We start from the raw sequence: 16434 nt of genomic DNA on the forward strand, positions 1-16434 counted from the left end.
TATAAAACACACTGCATGAGAAACCCGGTTTTATGTTCTATAGGAACTGATTGCCTCCTAGGAAGTTTGAGTTTGAGTTTTATTCTAATATGATCAGATCATTAGTTGTGGTGGGGGGCACATTGCAAAAACAGGACATAATCTATATTCTAGTTGGGGGAATAAATATCTGAATAGTTGACAGCTCCAAAAACCCAATGATTCTATGGGATATTGAGTTGGTAAGAGACACATCAAACCAAGAATAATTTAATGCCCAGCTGTGGGCAATATAGGAATTCAGACAAAGTAGAGGTCCAAGTGAGCAGGTATGGGCTCGGCCTTCAACACGACTAGGTCCTTAGGTCCTGAAGGATGGGCAGACATTGGACAGGATGAGGAAATGGTGTTGCTGTCAGGCAGACACTGAGCAAAGTAGTGTAGTGGAGAATGAAACTCACAGGTTTCTGAGAACAGTGTGATTAGGCCACCAGGCAAAGTTCACTTGAGGAAATTATGGAAGACAAGGTCAGAGGAAATCCTTAATATAGGGGTCACTGTAGATATGTGAAGGGGGAATGAACATATTGAAATAAACTTTTGAGGAACATTAATCTGGAATCAAAGTCTAGGAAGGATGGGAGTAAAGAATGAATGAAGACAAAGAGAGCTACTAGGAAGCCACTCAAGTCATGCGGATGTGAAGTACTGAGGAGCTTTAAAGAAGGAAGGGCTGGACAAGGTTCAGTGTCCCGACTATAGAAGACAGAAGGAAGAGTGAAGATGACGTGGAGATTTGGGAGCCTCAGCTGTGTCTGACCAATATGATAGAATTTGTCATGGAAATTTCCCTAGTTGTCACCGTTAATCACATCCGAATTCTGCCTGATTTCTTGCCAAATTGTGCCTTCAAATCAAAGTCTGATTCCTACAAGAGGACTGAGGCTCAGGTGCTCTAACAGACACCGAAAACAATCATGACCTAAGGTAGGAATTTATTTCTCTCTTCTGTAACAGACCAGTCTTGTAGTAAGAGTTCAAGACTGGTATGGCAGCTTCCAATGGTCTAAGTCCCCAGCTCCTTCCTTCCAGTTACTCTGCCGTCCCTATTGTATTGTCCTTGTTGGCATTCTCCAAACGGGATCACTCTGCCCCCTCCACTTTCTAGGCAGCTGGGTGGAGGAAGGGGCAGAGGAGATCCTATCCCTTGCCTTTGCAGATAGGACCTAGAGGTTGCACCTAATAATTTCACTCACAGCCCTTGGGCCAGACTTAGCGTGCAGCCACATTAGGGGAGAAGAGATTCTAGGAAATGGAGTCGTGATTCTGGGCAGCCCAGATGAGAATTCTGTTACATGAAAGAAGGGTTACTGCTACTCTAGCACTTCACCTAATGCAGTAACTCACACCTTTTATGAGCAGTATGTAAAGAATGGCCCACAAGAATGGTGGTACAATTAACAGAAACAGGAGAAATGGAGAAGGGAGCCAGCAACTGAAGTAAGATGATTAATTTGTTTTGGAATGTGTAAGAGCCTTCCATGGAGCATTGGCTTGCAGCCATTTAGAGGCTGGCATGGGAGCTCAGGGGAGAGGACAGATCTGGGAACCTGGCATGACAGTCATGAGAGCAGAGACCACGAATGACTCCCCAGTGGGGAGTGACAGGATGCGTCTCATGTCAGAGTGTCCAACAGGCTTTAGTCAGTACTGTGGGTATTTTCCTACACTGTCCAAGAAGAAACTGGAAATCCCACTTCTCCATTGGTATTCCCTATTCTGAATGGTACTGGTGTCCAACTGTAGGAAAAAAAAAGGAGTGTTCCTTTCCCATTGAGTCCTTATTTGAACCCTTGATTGACAAGGCTCCTCCTTACCTAACCAAATGACACTTCATGAAGACAGTCCATTTTAGCATGTATGTATGTGTGCACAAGGTTGGGGGGAGAGGGTCAAAAACCAGAAGGGAAGTGTTGAGAATTTCCAAGTCACGTCTACTGCAGCATAAGCTGCCTTTCCTTTGGCACTCAGCATTTTTTAGCATCCCTAATTTTTTTTATTCCCTATTGTGGATTGTAATCCTTATAATAAGTAGGATTAGGAATAATGTGGACTTGGCCCCAGCATCTTCACTCTGGTGGCAGAAATAGATTTCTGGCCATTAGGAGTGGAGTTGGCTCCAGAGTATGAACTACCCACTCCCACCGGTTCCAGGGCTGCTTGGCAGAGTTCTAGCTAAACTCAGGAGCCAGCAGCCCACCCTCTAGAAGATGGATGCAAATGTCAAGTGCTGAATGAATGTGAACAAAATATGGCAAAAAAGACAGGATTCCAACCCTCAGATGTGCAGAAAGCTGTCAAAATCACAACTACTAGAGGACTATTTTGACTGATGACATTTTGAGCATTAAAAGACAGTTTGATATTGAATGATTTCTGTCTGGGAGCAAGAATTGGAATGCCGTATCAGTTGTTCAGCTTCATGTGGGGTGCAGGGTAAGCCAGCAGTAAAATGAAGTCAAGGTGATGCTTAATACTTCTTTTGCCAACTAACTAGGTACAAGTAGCAGCTAAGTAAGATGATGCCCATTTTTAACAGCTTGGTGAACTAATGAGGCAAATGTAGGAAAGAAGCATCTGGTATATTTGTTTCCAGAATATTTATTGAGTATGTATCAGGTGGTAGACCCTTTACATATGCTATCTCATTTATCATTCCAAGAACCCAAGAGGTGTGTATTGTTATTCCTCCTGCATAATGAGGAGATTGAAGCTCTGAGAGGTTACGTAACTTGCCCAAGGTCACACAACCAGCTAAGTTGTACAGCCAGGATATGAGACCATCTCAATTTGTTTGCAAAGCCATGTTTTTTACACTGTAACTTACTCCTGAAGAAAAGAGATTTAAGAATAAATCATGCAGAATTCATTTCAGCTTAGTATTTATGGAATATCATTTGCATGGAGCAAGATAAGCCAAAACCTAGGGATGAGGTACAAAGTACCATTTCCTAAGGTAAATGAAGAGTGGTAAGAACACTATCAAATAGAAATGTGCCATCTATGCATGAGGAGGAGCTGCTTATAGGTAGTACATAAAGGAATGAAAAAAATAAATATCATAAAGGGAATATACCCAGAATTTTTTATTAGAAAGTGTTGTGTAAGATTTTGAAAGAGGGGTGTTTCTAGGAAATGTACCATCTACAGACTAGAAAGGGAGAATATTAAAAGTTCTATTTTTTAAACTAAACTAAATAAAAATTTAAGAAGCAAAAAGTTAATGTTTTTTGTGGCATCAACTTTGCTTCTTGAAACAGACATGAAACCCACAAGAATAGCTAAAATTAAAAGGACTGAAAATACCACATGTCCATAATATTTAAAGCAACTGGAAATCTCATACACTGTTGGTTGAAGCATCAATGTGTCCAATATTTCAGAAAACTGTTTGACATTACTTACTAAAGCCACACCTGCACTGTGACCCAGTAATTCTACTCCTGGGTAAATACTATAGCAAAATGAGTATGTATGCTTGTAGAAAGACAAGTACCTGAGCATTCCTCACAAGCTTATTCCACCCCAAAACTGGAAACACTCAAGTGTCCCTTAACAGCAAAATGACTATTTCCAGTGTCTTGGCTTTTAAAAGCCCTCCATGATCTCCTGTGATTTTACTTATCCAATTTTACTCCCTGTACCTATTTTCTAAAAGCTCATCATTCCAAACAGGCTAGATTCCTCATAGTGTTTGGTCCCCACTCAGTGTAGTAGGGAAATAACATGAATATTTTGTATTTCTGCATCATCAGGACTTGCTGGCAGCCTGGGTTAAAGAATGGGTGAATGCCCAACAAGACTTGGATGTTAAAAATAGAAAGAATAATATTTATAAGGTCCCAGTGAAAAAAAGTGACTTTCCCAAGTTCTTACACTTATTGACAGAACTGAGACTGTAATTTACTCCTTCAATTTTCTCATTCACACAGGAAGAAAATATGTGATATTCTGGAGAGCCCACTTGATATAAGCCTGAAGATGATCCAGGAGAATACAACTGTCCATGATTCACAATAAAGATGTTTGACAAAAAGAGAAGCTAAACCTGTTTATAATTGTGCCTAAGTGTCTCCCCCTGAGTGCCTCTTTGTTGCTCAGATGTGGCCCTCTCTCTCCAGCTAAGCCAACTTGGCAGGTGAAATCACTGCCCTCCTCCTTACGTGGGATCTGACTCCCAGGGGTGTAAATCTCTCTGGCAATGCAGGATATGACTCCCAGGGAGGAATCTAGACCTGGCATCATGGGATGGAGAACATCTTCTTGACCAAAAGGGGGTTGTGAAATGAAATGAAATAAGTATCAGTGGCTGAGAGATTCCAAAAGGAGCTGAGAGGTCACTCTGGTGGGCACTCTTATGCACAATATAAATAACCTTTTTAGGTTCTAATGAATTGGAATAGCTAGCAGTAAATACCTGAAACTATCAAATTACAACCCAGAACTCTTGAATCTTGAAGGCAATTGTATAAAAATGTAGCTTATGAGGGATGACAATGTGATTGGGAAAGCCATATGGACCACACTCCCGTTTGTCCAGCATATGGATGGATAAGTAGAAAAACGAGGGCAAAGAAAAAAAAAAAAGCACCCAGTGTTCTTTTTTACCTTAATTGCTCTTTTTCACTTTAATTTTTATTCTTATTATTTTTGTGTGTGTGGTAATGAAAATGTTCAAAAATTAATTTTGGTGATGAACACACAACTATATAATGGTACTGTGAACAACTGATTGTACACTTTGTATGATTGCATGACATGTGAATATATCTCAATAAAATTGAATTATTTAAAAAAAAATAGAAAGAATAACCCTGGAAAGGTTTACAGGCTTATCTCCCCAGAGCCTTGAGTTTACATTTCAAATGGTATTAAAACCCAAATACATTAATGTACATTCCAAAGGATTGTAACAATCTAGGTACAGCAGCACTGTGATTTAAAGAAGGAAGCCCTTCAATTCACAAAAGAAGAAACGAGACTGTCTAAAAAACATATAAAAATGTCCAAACTCACTAATACTAATAAAATACTAATAAAATACAAATAAAACAAGATACAATTTTTCATTTATCAATTTGGCAAAGAGTTAATTTTTTTTTTTTTTTGATATTCAGTATTGGGAAGGTTGAGGTAAACCTTCTCACACACTTTGGGTAGAAGATGCTTTGGCAATAATGTATCAAATGCCTTAACATGTTGCATGTCCTTTTATCCTGCTTTTAGAATCATCCTAAGGAAGTAACAGTAGCTATGTGCAAAGATCACCACCCCGAGGAGTTCATCACAGTGTTATTCTTTATAGAAAAACCCAACAGTCCAACCATAGGAAGTTAGTCAATTAAATTACGGTTTAGTGATCCATTTTTTAATACCGTAGACAAGTATTTAACACCATGAAAATTTTTTGCAATATATTGTTAAATGAAAAGCAAGTTATAAACTTCATGCACGGTGTATGACAACATCTGTAAATACATGTGTTCACAGGTATGTATAGAAGAACACTGGAAGTCTATATACTAAATTGGTGGGAATATGAAAGATTTAAATTTTTTTGTTTCTGCTTATCTGTATTTTCTAAGTTTTCAGAAATGAAGGTACTCTCTCCTGCTGGATTAAGATAAACAACAAATGTTATTCTATTAATAATATAGAGAAGTCATCTTGATACAGATCAAAAGTGGGGCTTTCTCTGCCCGATGTGCCTAACGGCCCATCAGCCCATCTATGACACCAGGGTTTCAAAGACAGAAAGAGTTTATTGCTAAGTGCAAAGCAGGAAATCTGATGGCCTATGGGCCTAAAAATCTATCTCCCTGAACTGCAGTAACTCTGATAGTTTTATATATTAAGAGATGGGCAGGTTGTAGAATAATGGGCACAATGGCTTGAGACAATGAATTAAAGATGACCTAACTATTGAGCACGTGCAGATTGATTACACGCTTAGTCACAGAAGGCAAGAAAACGGCGGCCTTAATATGATGATGGGTGTGATTTTTAGTATTATAATGAGGTATAGGTCACTTATAGGTTAAAGTTTAAGCTACTGTGCACGTCAAGCAGGCCAATTTTAGTTAGATCCAGCTTCGTCTAGCAAAATAGCTTAGGAATTGGAATGAGTTAGTTCTGAGTTGACTCAGGGTCCTTCATTAATAAACGTTGGGGCCATCTTTAGTGATCATAAGACTCCAAAGTTGAAAAGCAGGATAAGGGGGTACAAGTGGGGCCAGTCCCAAGGTTTTTACAATCACAAGATAAAGACTACATAGTTATACAGTCATTATCAGAGATCAAGGCCACAGTTCAGCAACCTCAGACATTTCACTTTGGTCATTTTACAATATATGAGAAAGCAAGAAAAGCATCTACATAATGATTTGGTAATCATAATTATTTGTGAGTTCCTAACTTCTCAGTTATGATGTGAGAATGGGATGCAGCTTTGTGGTTACTTGGGCAGGATGCTCTCCCCCAAGTAGGGTCCACATCCCTCAGGCCAGAGCCAGCTCTTCATCCTCTCTAGCCCCCCAACCCCCTACCCCACCCCGGAATTTTCAGGCCTGAGAGCCACAGCTCCTCCCTGCAAGGGGAACACAGGGACAGCAAGGGAGGGGGACTTCGGATCCTCCTGCCAGGCTCATAGGACATGAGCCAATTGATGCCTGCTGGACCCCTGATGCTCCCTACACACACTGACCAGCTTGCACTGTTTATAGTTCCGTTCTCTCCGGAATAAGTAAGTGTTTGTCAACTGGACGCCAGCTCACCATGATGTCAAAGAAAAATACACCAGGCAATGTGAAACAAGCAAGGATGACTTTATTCAAAATTATACAAAATAGAGAATAAGAGCGAGACCAGAGGGCTGTCACAATAGGGGAGGGTCAGAGGGAGAAACTCCACTGAAGCTGAGGGCAAGAGAGTCTTTAAGGACTAGGATGAGCTAATGGAAGCACACAGCATGGGGAGGGAAGCAATGGGGTGTGTCAGCTGCATGACACTATCTCCTGAGTTTACAGTCCAGGCCAGGTGGAAAGGGTTCTATACAGATTCTGCAGTGGCCAAGGTGAAGGAGGTGTGGGGCCTGGAGACAAGGAGAAGACTTTCTAAAGTTTAGTCAAGCTAAGGAGAAGTTAAGGTCGCCTTGCAGTAGTAACACAATGGGTGGGGATTTCTTAACCTGCTGTTTTTAGGATCACACGGTTCGGGTAAAATTCAATACTGTCAATATACAACATTGTTTCTATGACAGTACGTTCCAAGTTACAAACAACTCACTTATTAGTAACTTTTTTTACATTTGTGCAAATTGGGAGCTGCCTGTACACAGCTCTCAGTAATTCAGATTTGTTTAATCACGGCCAGCCATAAGGATCCTTCTGAAGAAGGGCTGTTTTCAAGTGTCCCACCACTAACCACCTCTGGCTTCTGCCCCTCAATAATGACCCTGTGGTAGAAAACCAAGAACCTTTAAAGAAGATTCATGGCTGCATTACAGTGGAATCAATGAATACCCACTGACCTCACCCTTTGAGACTAGTGGACGTAGGGGCCCATTAACTCCCCCTAATCCTCACCATGTCACAGTCACTTAATGCCACGATCACATCATGTGACCTCACTGGGCCCTGCCCTCAGGAGGCTTTGTGTATAGGCCAGCAAAGCCATCCTAAAGGCAGTGCCAAAGCTAGGAGCAGATGGAGCCCAGCATGAGTTAAACTTTGCTATCTGTCATCCCCCACTGCCGGTCACTATTGCTGTGTTGTGACTTTCACCTCCAACTGCTGGGTCTCTGAAACTACCCTCCCACCTTCCCTAACTGGCTCCGTCAGGACTTTTCACCTACATCAAAACAGAATTTCTTTCTTTATTCCCCAAAGACAATACACATGGGAATGAAAAGTGGGTAGTAGTGCAAAAGTGAAGGGGTAGGAAACAAGAAGTTTGTGTATTTTGAGGTTCTCTACTCAGGGCAAGTTTTTGGCATGACTCTGTAAACTAGTCCCTTAGATTTTATTTTTCCCAACTGATCATCAATTGACTGGTCAACACCAAGATCTCTTTTCCTTAATTGTTTGATAAAGAAGAAACCTATATCTACTTGTCATCATCCTAAGAAAAGGGGGATAATTGTTGTTTAAATTTCCTAGGCTGCTCCAGCAAATACCAAGAAATGAGTTGGCTTATACAATGGGAATTTATAGCTTACAGTTTTGAGGCTGGGACAGATATCCAAATCAAGTCATCATCAGGACATTGCTTTCTTCCTGAAGACTGGGGCTGGCTGCTGGCGATCCTTGGCCCTTAGCTTGTCACATGGCAAGGCACACGGCAAACTCTTCTGGCCTCTGTTCTCTTCCAGGTTCCACTGAATTTCAGCTTCCTGCTTCTGTGGCTTTCTCTGTGGCTGAATTTCATTCTATTATAAAGGACTCCAGTAATAGGATTAAAACCCATCCTGATTGGGGTGGGACACACCTTAACTGAAATAACCTCAACAAAAGTTCCCACTTACAATGGGTTCACACCACACGAATGGATTAGATTTAAGAACATGTTTCTGGGTACACACAGCTTCAGAGCACCACAATTGTTTACCCCCTGAAGAAGGTGTTCTGAAAGCCTCCTTAAATGTTAACTTGTCTCCTGTACTCGATTTAAAATGCCTTACTGAGGTAAGAGCATAGTCAGGGCACCTCAAATAGTCCTCTAAATGAAGGGGTCTACAAACTATGGCCCAGGGGGCTTCTTGTAAATAAAGTTTTATTGGAACATAGCCACTTCTGTGTGTTTACTATTATCTATGACTGCTTTTGTGCTAAAAATCAGAACAGAGTAGTTTCAACCGAGGCCATACGGGCCTGCAAAGCCAAAAATATTTACTATCTGTCCCTTTACACAAAAGTTTGCCCACCCTGCTCTAGACAATGGAAGGCTGCTGGGGTTCATCCTGTGGCCAACACACAATTCCATCCCCAAACCCCACATCACAAAGGCAGTCCACTACTTTTCACGCAGAGGCTCATGACGGGGGGACTGGGACTGAGAAATAAGTGAGAGAGAGTGGAAGATGATTTAAAATCTTCAGAAAATCAGAGAAAGCATCTCTGAAAAAAATACAATAATTCTTAAGAATATATAGTTAGATGTATAAATTTATGATCCTAAAATAAAGTTTCAGGTAGTGTCTAAAGTAGAGTACATCTGTTTCAGGCCAGCAGGCATCATAAAAATTATAATAACTATAATAAGCCACCTTGGATTTCTACTGTGGCTTTCTTCTACCAAGTTCAAAGTGCTTCCTTTTAATCTTTTCGTCTACCTTCGCAACATTTATGAGAATTGCTAGACTCTTTTAACAGACGAAGAAGGAGGTTAAGCTACAACAAAATTGGATTTGAGGTCTCTTAACTTCAGATGTCCATATAATTTTTCATCTAATAAACCAGTACCCTTTGGTGAGTGAATGGGGGTGTAATTAATAATTACCCTCGGACAACAGGTGTAAACCAGAACTGTCCCAGGCACACCAGGACATGTGGTCACCCCGCCCCAGGAATATATTAAGCCTCTTTTTACTGAGCAAGAATTTACACCATGAAAAACCTGCTTTAAACAGGGGGACTAGAATGGGGAAAGTTCAGTTTATATTATTTTTAGCAAGTCAAATACCCACAAACTCACTTGTTGGGACTTTGGAATGTGGAAGACAGAGAAAGGAGGTTATTTGTTGTGCAGAAACCTCATAAACCCAGGATTTTAGGAAGTTGCAGAGCTGCCAGTCTCCAGGCCAAAGGCCACTAAGCAATTAGCCCATCAAACTGTTATTAGCACTTCCAAAGCCAGAAGAGTTCTGAGGATTAGAAGAGAGGGGAGACAAGAGAGGGATACCTATAGCCAAAGGCACTCCAAAACCCACAGAAAATCCTGGCCTCCAAGAAGGTTCTAGCCCAGAGCTGAAAATCTGTATTCTTCAGTGAGAGGATACAAGAAGTGCGACAACTCATTCCTCAAATAATTGGTGTGGATTAGGGGACAGAAGAAGGGAGATGGGGGCAGCCTTTGCTGGTGATTCAATTTTGAGTCCTTTCCTGCCACACAGGAGACACCCCATAAATGTTTGATGAATGAATAATTGATTGAATGTACTTCCTTGACATGCACTTAAGCAACAAATTATGAATATTTTTCCCAGATCCTTCTCCTTTTACAGCCTATAAAATTGGGATATCAGTAATATGATTATGCAGTAGGATTGATGTGATGATTGGAAGAGTTTATATATGTAAAGTACTTGGAATACTGCCTAGTCCATAGTAAACTTTTTATAAGCGGTGGTGGTGGAGGTGGTGGGGTGGGGCAGGGGGTGATGGAGGTAGAGGTGGCAGAACTGGTGGTGGAAGTGATGGTGGAAGTGGAGATGATGGAGGTGGCAGAGGTGGAGGTGAAGGTGGTGGTGATAGTGGAAGAAGTAGTGGTAGTGGAGGGAGTGGAGGTGATGTCGGATGTGGAGGTGGTGGTGGTAGTGGTACAGGTAGAAACAGTGGTGGTGTGGAAGTGGGGAAAGTGGGAGTGTGGAGGTAATGGTAGAGATAGAGGTGGTTATGATGATGTAGGTGCTGGTGGAGGGGGTGGTTGTGAAGGAGGTGTTGGCAATGATGGTGATAGGGTGGGGTGGTGGTGGTGGTGGTAGAGCTGGTGGTGGTAGAGATGGTAGCGAAGGTGGTGGTGGAGATGGTGGTAGTGGTGGAGATGGTGGTAGTGGTAGAAGTGGTGGAGCAAGTGTTGGTAATGGTTGTGGTAGGGTGGTGGCGGTGGTGGTGGAGCTGGTGGTGGTAGAGATGGTAGTGAAGGCGGTAGTGGAGATGGTGGCAGCAGTGGAAGTGGTTGAGGTGTTGGTTATGATGGTGGTGGAGGTGGTAGTGGTGGTAGAGATGGTGGTAGTAGAGATGGTGGAGGAGGTGGTAGTAATGGTGGTGGTCATGGGGGTGGTAGCGGTGGTGGTGGAGGTGTTGCTAATGTTCATGAAATCTGTTTTAGTTTCCGAGGCCACTAAAAGCAGATACCATGAAGTGGGTTGACTTTAAACAATGGTAATTTATTAGCTTACAGTTTGAGGCTATGAGAATGTCCGAATCAAGGCATTATCAAGGCAATGCTTTCTTCCCGGTGGAGGCCTGTGATCCTTGGCTCCTCTGGCACATGACAAGGCACAGGGCAGCATCTCCTGGTCTCTCCCTTCTTTCCCAGGTTTCACTGATTGCAACTCCTTGCTTCAGCGGCTTTTTCTCTCACTGTCTGTATTTATCCCATTTGTAAAGGATTCCAGTAAGAGGATTAAGATCCACCCTGGGCCACACACCTTAACTGAAGTAATCTCAGTAGGTTTATACCCACAGGAATGGATTTAGCTTTAAGAACATAATTTTCTGGGGTACATTTCCAAACCACCAAATTGCTGGTGGAGCGGTGGTGGTTCTTCCTCCCTGGAATAATGCAGAACTGAGAGAGAAAAAACTGCTATTTCCCTTGGGAATATGTGAGGCTTGTAAATCATTCACGTTTAACCCAGCCCCCATTTGGAATTACCAAATTACCATAAGCTCCAGGGTCTCCACATTGTGTAGGAGTAAAAGTCACCAGCATCCAGGTGTTGGCTGGCTAGCTTTATATTATACAGGCAAAATCCTTTCTAATCTGGTATCTCAACCATTAACAAAATTAAAAGGTAAAGGACAAACTGGAAAAAATTTTATCAACTACAGGAATAGGGATAATATCTTTAATATACAAGGAACTATTTTAAACCAATAAGAAAATAAAAACACACAACCCAATAAGAAATGGAGAAAGTTTCATGTAAACATGGCAGAATAGACAAACACAGTTATCTCCATTCCCTCTCAAAACACATTGTAAAAGGCAAAAATTAATTAAAAGAGATAAAGGTGGTAAATTAACAAAATGTTACAAACCCACAGGGACAAACAGTATGGAAGAAGACAGCAGACAAGCCAATGTCAATGAAATTTTGGTAGATGGAAGGAAGCCAACACAAAGCAAACAGATGGTAGCTACAGACCCGTGAAGGATTCAGAATTGTGTGCAACAGATCCTCTAAAGGCCAGCATGTTGCGTGAAGCCAAAAATAGGATTGGTTGTAAGGCAGTATAAGGAGAAGTCAGATCCTCCAGATTCACTCCCCCCTCTAAGAGGAGAAAAACAGAGAAAATAGAGAGGAATAAATTATCAAAGATGTAACCACAAAAATTTCCCCAGAACTAAAGGACGTGAGATTTTAGATTGAAGTGGAGTTTGGACAGGCACCAAACTCTCACACCCTAGACCCTTCTCCAAGATGAGGCAGAAGCCATCTGCCACTGGAGAAAGGTCAGGAAACCCACCCACCTTTGAGTGACCGCTCTGATGTTAAGCAAAGGCAAAGATCTCCTTGCACTGCAGAAAGGACAGAAAACCTCCATCCCCAGCCTTGTACCAACCAACTCTAGGCAGGAGAACCGGAAACCTTCTCATGCCCAGAATCTTGCACGGATACAAAGCGGATGTCTATTACAGTGGGAAGAAGGGCAGGGAACTCACACAAAAGACCTACCACCAATAAAGGGTTGGGGCAGCCACAGGAGGAGGGACATGGAACCCACCTGGGCTACAGATGCTGCAAAGGACAGAAGGCAGAGGCTGCTTGCCACTGGGAGAAAGCCTTACTCCTAAGGCTCAGGTGCTAAATACTAAGCCTAGAGCAGGAATCCTGAGAGCCCTCAGGACCCTCAAGACCCTTGCACCGAGTGACAAACAGCAGTTTTACAGCTCGGGGAGGGGGAAGAGCATGGAGAGAGAGCAACCCCCTTCCCCCAACCCCAAACCCCTTACCCCATGGCACAGACACGCAGAGCCTGCTGAGAGCTGAGGGTGGAGCAGGAACACTGGAAACAACCTTTTGACACTGGAAGCTTCACCCTAAGCACAAGGTAGTGGAAATCCACCACTGGAGGACTGGAAATCTTATGGTGCACTGATGGCAACTACAACCACCACTAAACCCCGACAGCTCAACCATAGATGTAATTGACTCAACCGCCACAGAGCACAAGGGTGGGAGGGAGAAATAGAAGTATACTGTTGTAAGATTCTTACACTATACATGTAGGTCAACTGTGATAGGTTAAAGATGTGTATTGTAAACTCTAGATGAAATGCTAAAAAATTAATAATAAAACAAAGAGGTATGGTTAATAAGCCAAGAATAGCGATAAAGTAAAATCCTTAAAAAATCTACTCAATCCAAAAGAAGGAAAGAATAAACAAAGGATGGATGGGATAGATAGGGAAAAAAGTGCAAGATAGTAGATTAACTGAACTGTATCAATAATTATATCAAATAAATGTTCAATATGCCAACTAAAAGGCAGAGTTTTCAGGTTACATTTGTTTAAAAAAAAAAAAGGCAAGAAATCCACTTTAAATACAAAGACAAACATAGGTTAAAAGTTATAGGATGGGAAAAGATAGACCATGCAAACACTAATTTTTAAAAAGCTATATTTATACTAGGTAATGGAGACTGCCAGCCAAAGAATATTACCAGATATAAAGATGAACATTACATTATGACAAATGGCTCAATTATTCAAGAAGATATAACAATGCTAAATGTGTATGCCACTAAGAACAGAGCATCCAAACACATGGAGCTAAAGCTGATAGAGGCTCTCTGCTCCTCCCTGCTCCGACAGACAGCCACATCTTCATGCAACCACATCTCTGAGACACAATGGTGAAGGTTGGAATAAATGGATTTGGCTCTACTGAGTGCCTGGTCACCAGGGCTGTTGTAAACTCCAGCAAATTGCAGATTATTGCCATCAGTGATCACTTCACTTACCTCAACTGCATGGCTTACAGGTTCCAGTATGATTCCAACCATGGCAAGTTCAAAGGCACCATCAAGGCTGAGAATGAGAAGCTTGTCATCAATGGGAATCCCATTACTATCTTCCAGGAGCGAGGTTCCACCAACATCAAATGGGGTGATGCTGGTGCTGAACATGTTGTGGAGTCCACCGGTGTCTTCACGTCCCTGGAGAAGGCTGGGGCTCACTTGAAGGGCAACACCAAAAGAGTCCTCATCTATGCCCCTTTGGCCAATGCCACCATGTTTGTGAGGGGCATGAACCATGAGAAGTATGGCAACTCCCTCAAGATGGTCAGTAATGCTTCCTGCACCACCAACTCCCTGTCCTCCTGGCCAAGTTCATCCATGACAACTTTGGCATCATGGAGGGACTCATAACCACCATACATACCACCACTGCCACCTAGAAGACTGTGGATGGCCTCTCCGGGAAAATGTGGCATAACGGCCGTGGGGTTGCCCAGAACATTATCAATGCAACCAGCAGTGCTGCCAAGGCAGTGGGCAAGGACATCCCAGAGCTGAATGGGAAACTCACTGCATGGCTTTCCATGTCCCCATCCCCAATGTGTCCATCGTGGATCTGACCTGCTGAATGGAGAAAGCAGTAAAAATACAATGACATCGAAAAGGTGGTGAAGCAGGCATCGTAGGGCCCCCTAAATGGCATTGTGGGCAACACCGAGGACCAGGTTTCCTCCTGCGACTTTAACAATGGCACCCACTCTTTCACTTTTGAAGCTGGGGTGGCTGTTGCTCTCAAGCTCATTTCCTGGGATGACAATGAATTTGGCTAGAGCAACAAGGTGATGGAACTTATGGTCTATGTTGGCCTCCAAGGGGTAAGAGCCCCTAGACCACCAGTCCAACAACAGCATGAGAGAGGAGAAGAGGCAGTCAGCTACTGGGGAGTCCTAGCCCCAACTCAATCCCCCAACACTGAGAATCACCCATCCTCCACGGCTTCCACCCCTGAGAACCCCACCTTGTCATGTACCATCAATAAAGTACACCCAGCCAAAAAAAAAAAAAAGATAGAAAAAAATAAATACAAAATTTTAGTTAGTAATTGATAGAAAAAGAAAAAGTAGACAGAATCAATAAGGATATAGAAGATTTGAACACTAGCAACCACCTTGACCTAACTGACATTTATAGAACACTCCATTGAGCAATAGCAGAATTCATATTCTCAAACGCACATGCAACAGTCACCAAATCTCAATAAATTTAAAAGGATTTAATTCATCTGAAGTAGATTTTGTGACTACAACAGAACTAAACTAAAAGTCAATATGAGAGGGGGGAAGCCAGAGGAGCCTGAGAGGAAGACAAGGAGCGAGCAGGAGGTAGTTGCAGCTGGGCCCATCGTCCTCCAGCAGGACTGACCACTGGGAGGTCAGAGAGGCCGGTGGGAGGTTGAAGCTTATTTAAAGAGGAAGCGTCATAGATTGAAAAGCCAAACACAAGGGTAGCACATGCTGCAAAGTCAATGGTAGCCGTGGCAGTATTTTTACTGACATTTTATGTTATATCTCAAGTATTTGAAATAAAAATGGATGCAAGCTTAGGAAATCTGTTTGCAAGATCAGCATTGGACACAGCTGCATTCCCTACAAAACCTTCCAGATATAAATGTGGGACCTCAAAAGCTTGCCCTGAGAAGCATTTTGCATTTAAAATGATAAGTGGAGCAGCCAATGTGGTAGGACCCAAAATTTGCCTAGAAGCAGCCAACGTGGTTGGGACCACTCTTTTCTTAATGACTGGTGTTGAGAATAATGTTGGAAGAGGGATCATTGTTACCTGGGCAAATGGGAAAAGAGAAGTATTAGACAATAAATACTTTGGCATATGGGGAGGAGATGTAGAACCATTTATTGAGTTTCTGATGTCCATACAAGATGGTACAATTGTCTTAATGGGAACATATGATGATGGAGCAACTAAACTCAATGATGAGGCGCAGCAGCTCGTTGCTGAATTCGGGAGTACGTATATTACTAATCTTGGTTCCAGAGACAGCTGGATCTTCTGTAGTAGAAAAGGCATTAAGACAAACAGCCCTTTTGAACAGCACATAAAGAACAATAAGGATGCAAATTAGTGTGAAGCATGGCCTAAAGTCATAGAATTGGCAACATTCATCCCCCAGAAGCAAGACTGAAGGAAATGTGGAGAAAATTGAAGGAAGTGCACTTTGCCTATCAATGGGAAAGCTGTAACAGAGAAACTCTGTGTAAATATTTTAAGAGTATGCAGCCATCTCCTTGTGTGTACGAGCATTATCTCTTTTGATATCAGGATTGTTTATTGCTAGCACAAATAGATGTCTTTGTAAGCAGTCATCATAAGGAGCAAATCACTGAACTATTTCTAAGCGCATTTCCCTAATAATACAATATTTAGACTTGGACTACTGTGGTAATAATATTACTTCTAACAGCACATACAAT

General features: G+C 42.2%; 1 protein-coding gene across 1 annotated transcript; it reads left to right on the top strand.

Annotated features, from left to right (window-relative positions):
• The first annotated feature begins 15470 nt into the window (after positions 1–15470).
• Positions 15471–16085, top strand: LOC119515179 (protein FAM3C-like). Its single transcript, XM_037810998.1, has one exon. The coding sequence runs from the start codon at positions 15471–15473 to the stop codon at positions 16083–16085; it is 615 nt and encodes a 204-aa protein (XP_037666926.1).
• The last annotated feature ends 349 nt before the right edge of the window (positions 16086–16434 follow it).

The sequence above is a fragment of the Choloepus didactylus genome, chromosome 2, assembly GCF_015220235.1.
Source record: "Choloepus didactylus isolate mChoDid1 chromosome 2, mChoDid1.pri, whole genome shotgun sequence".
Taxonomy (NCBI): Eukaryota; Metazoa; Chordata; class Mammalia; order Pilosa; family Megalonychidae; genus Choloepus; species Choloepus didactylus.

Excerpts from the sequence above, each read along its gene's own strand:
- LOC119515179 (XM_037810998.1), top strand. The coding sequence starts at position 15,471 with ATGGTAGCCGTGGCAGTATTTTTACTGACATTTTATGTTATATCTCAA.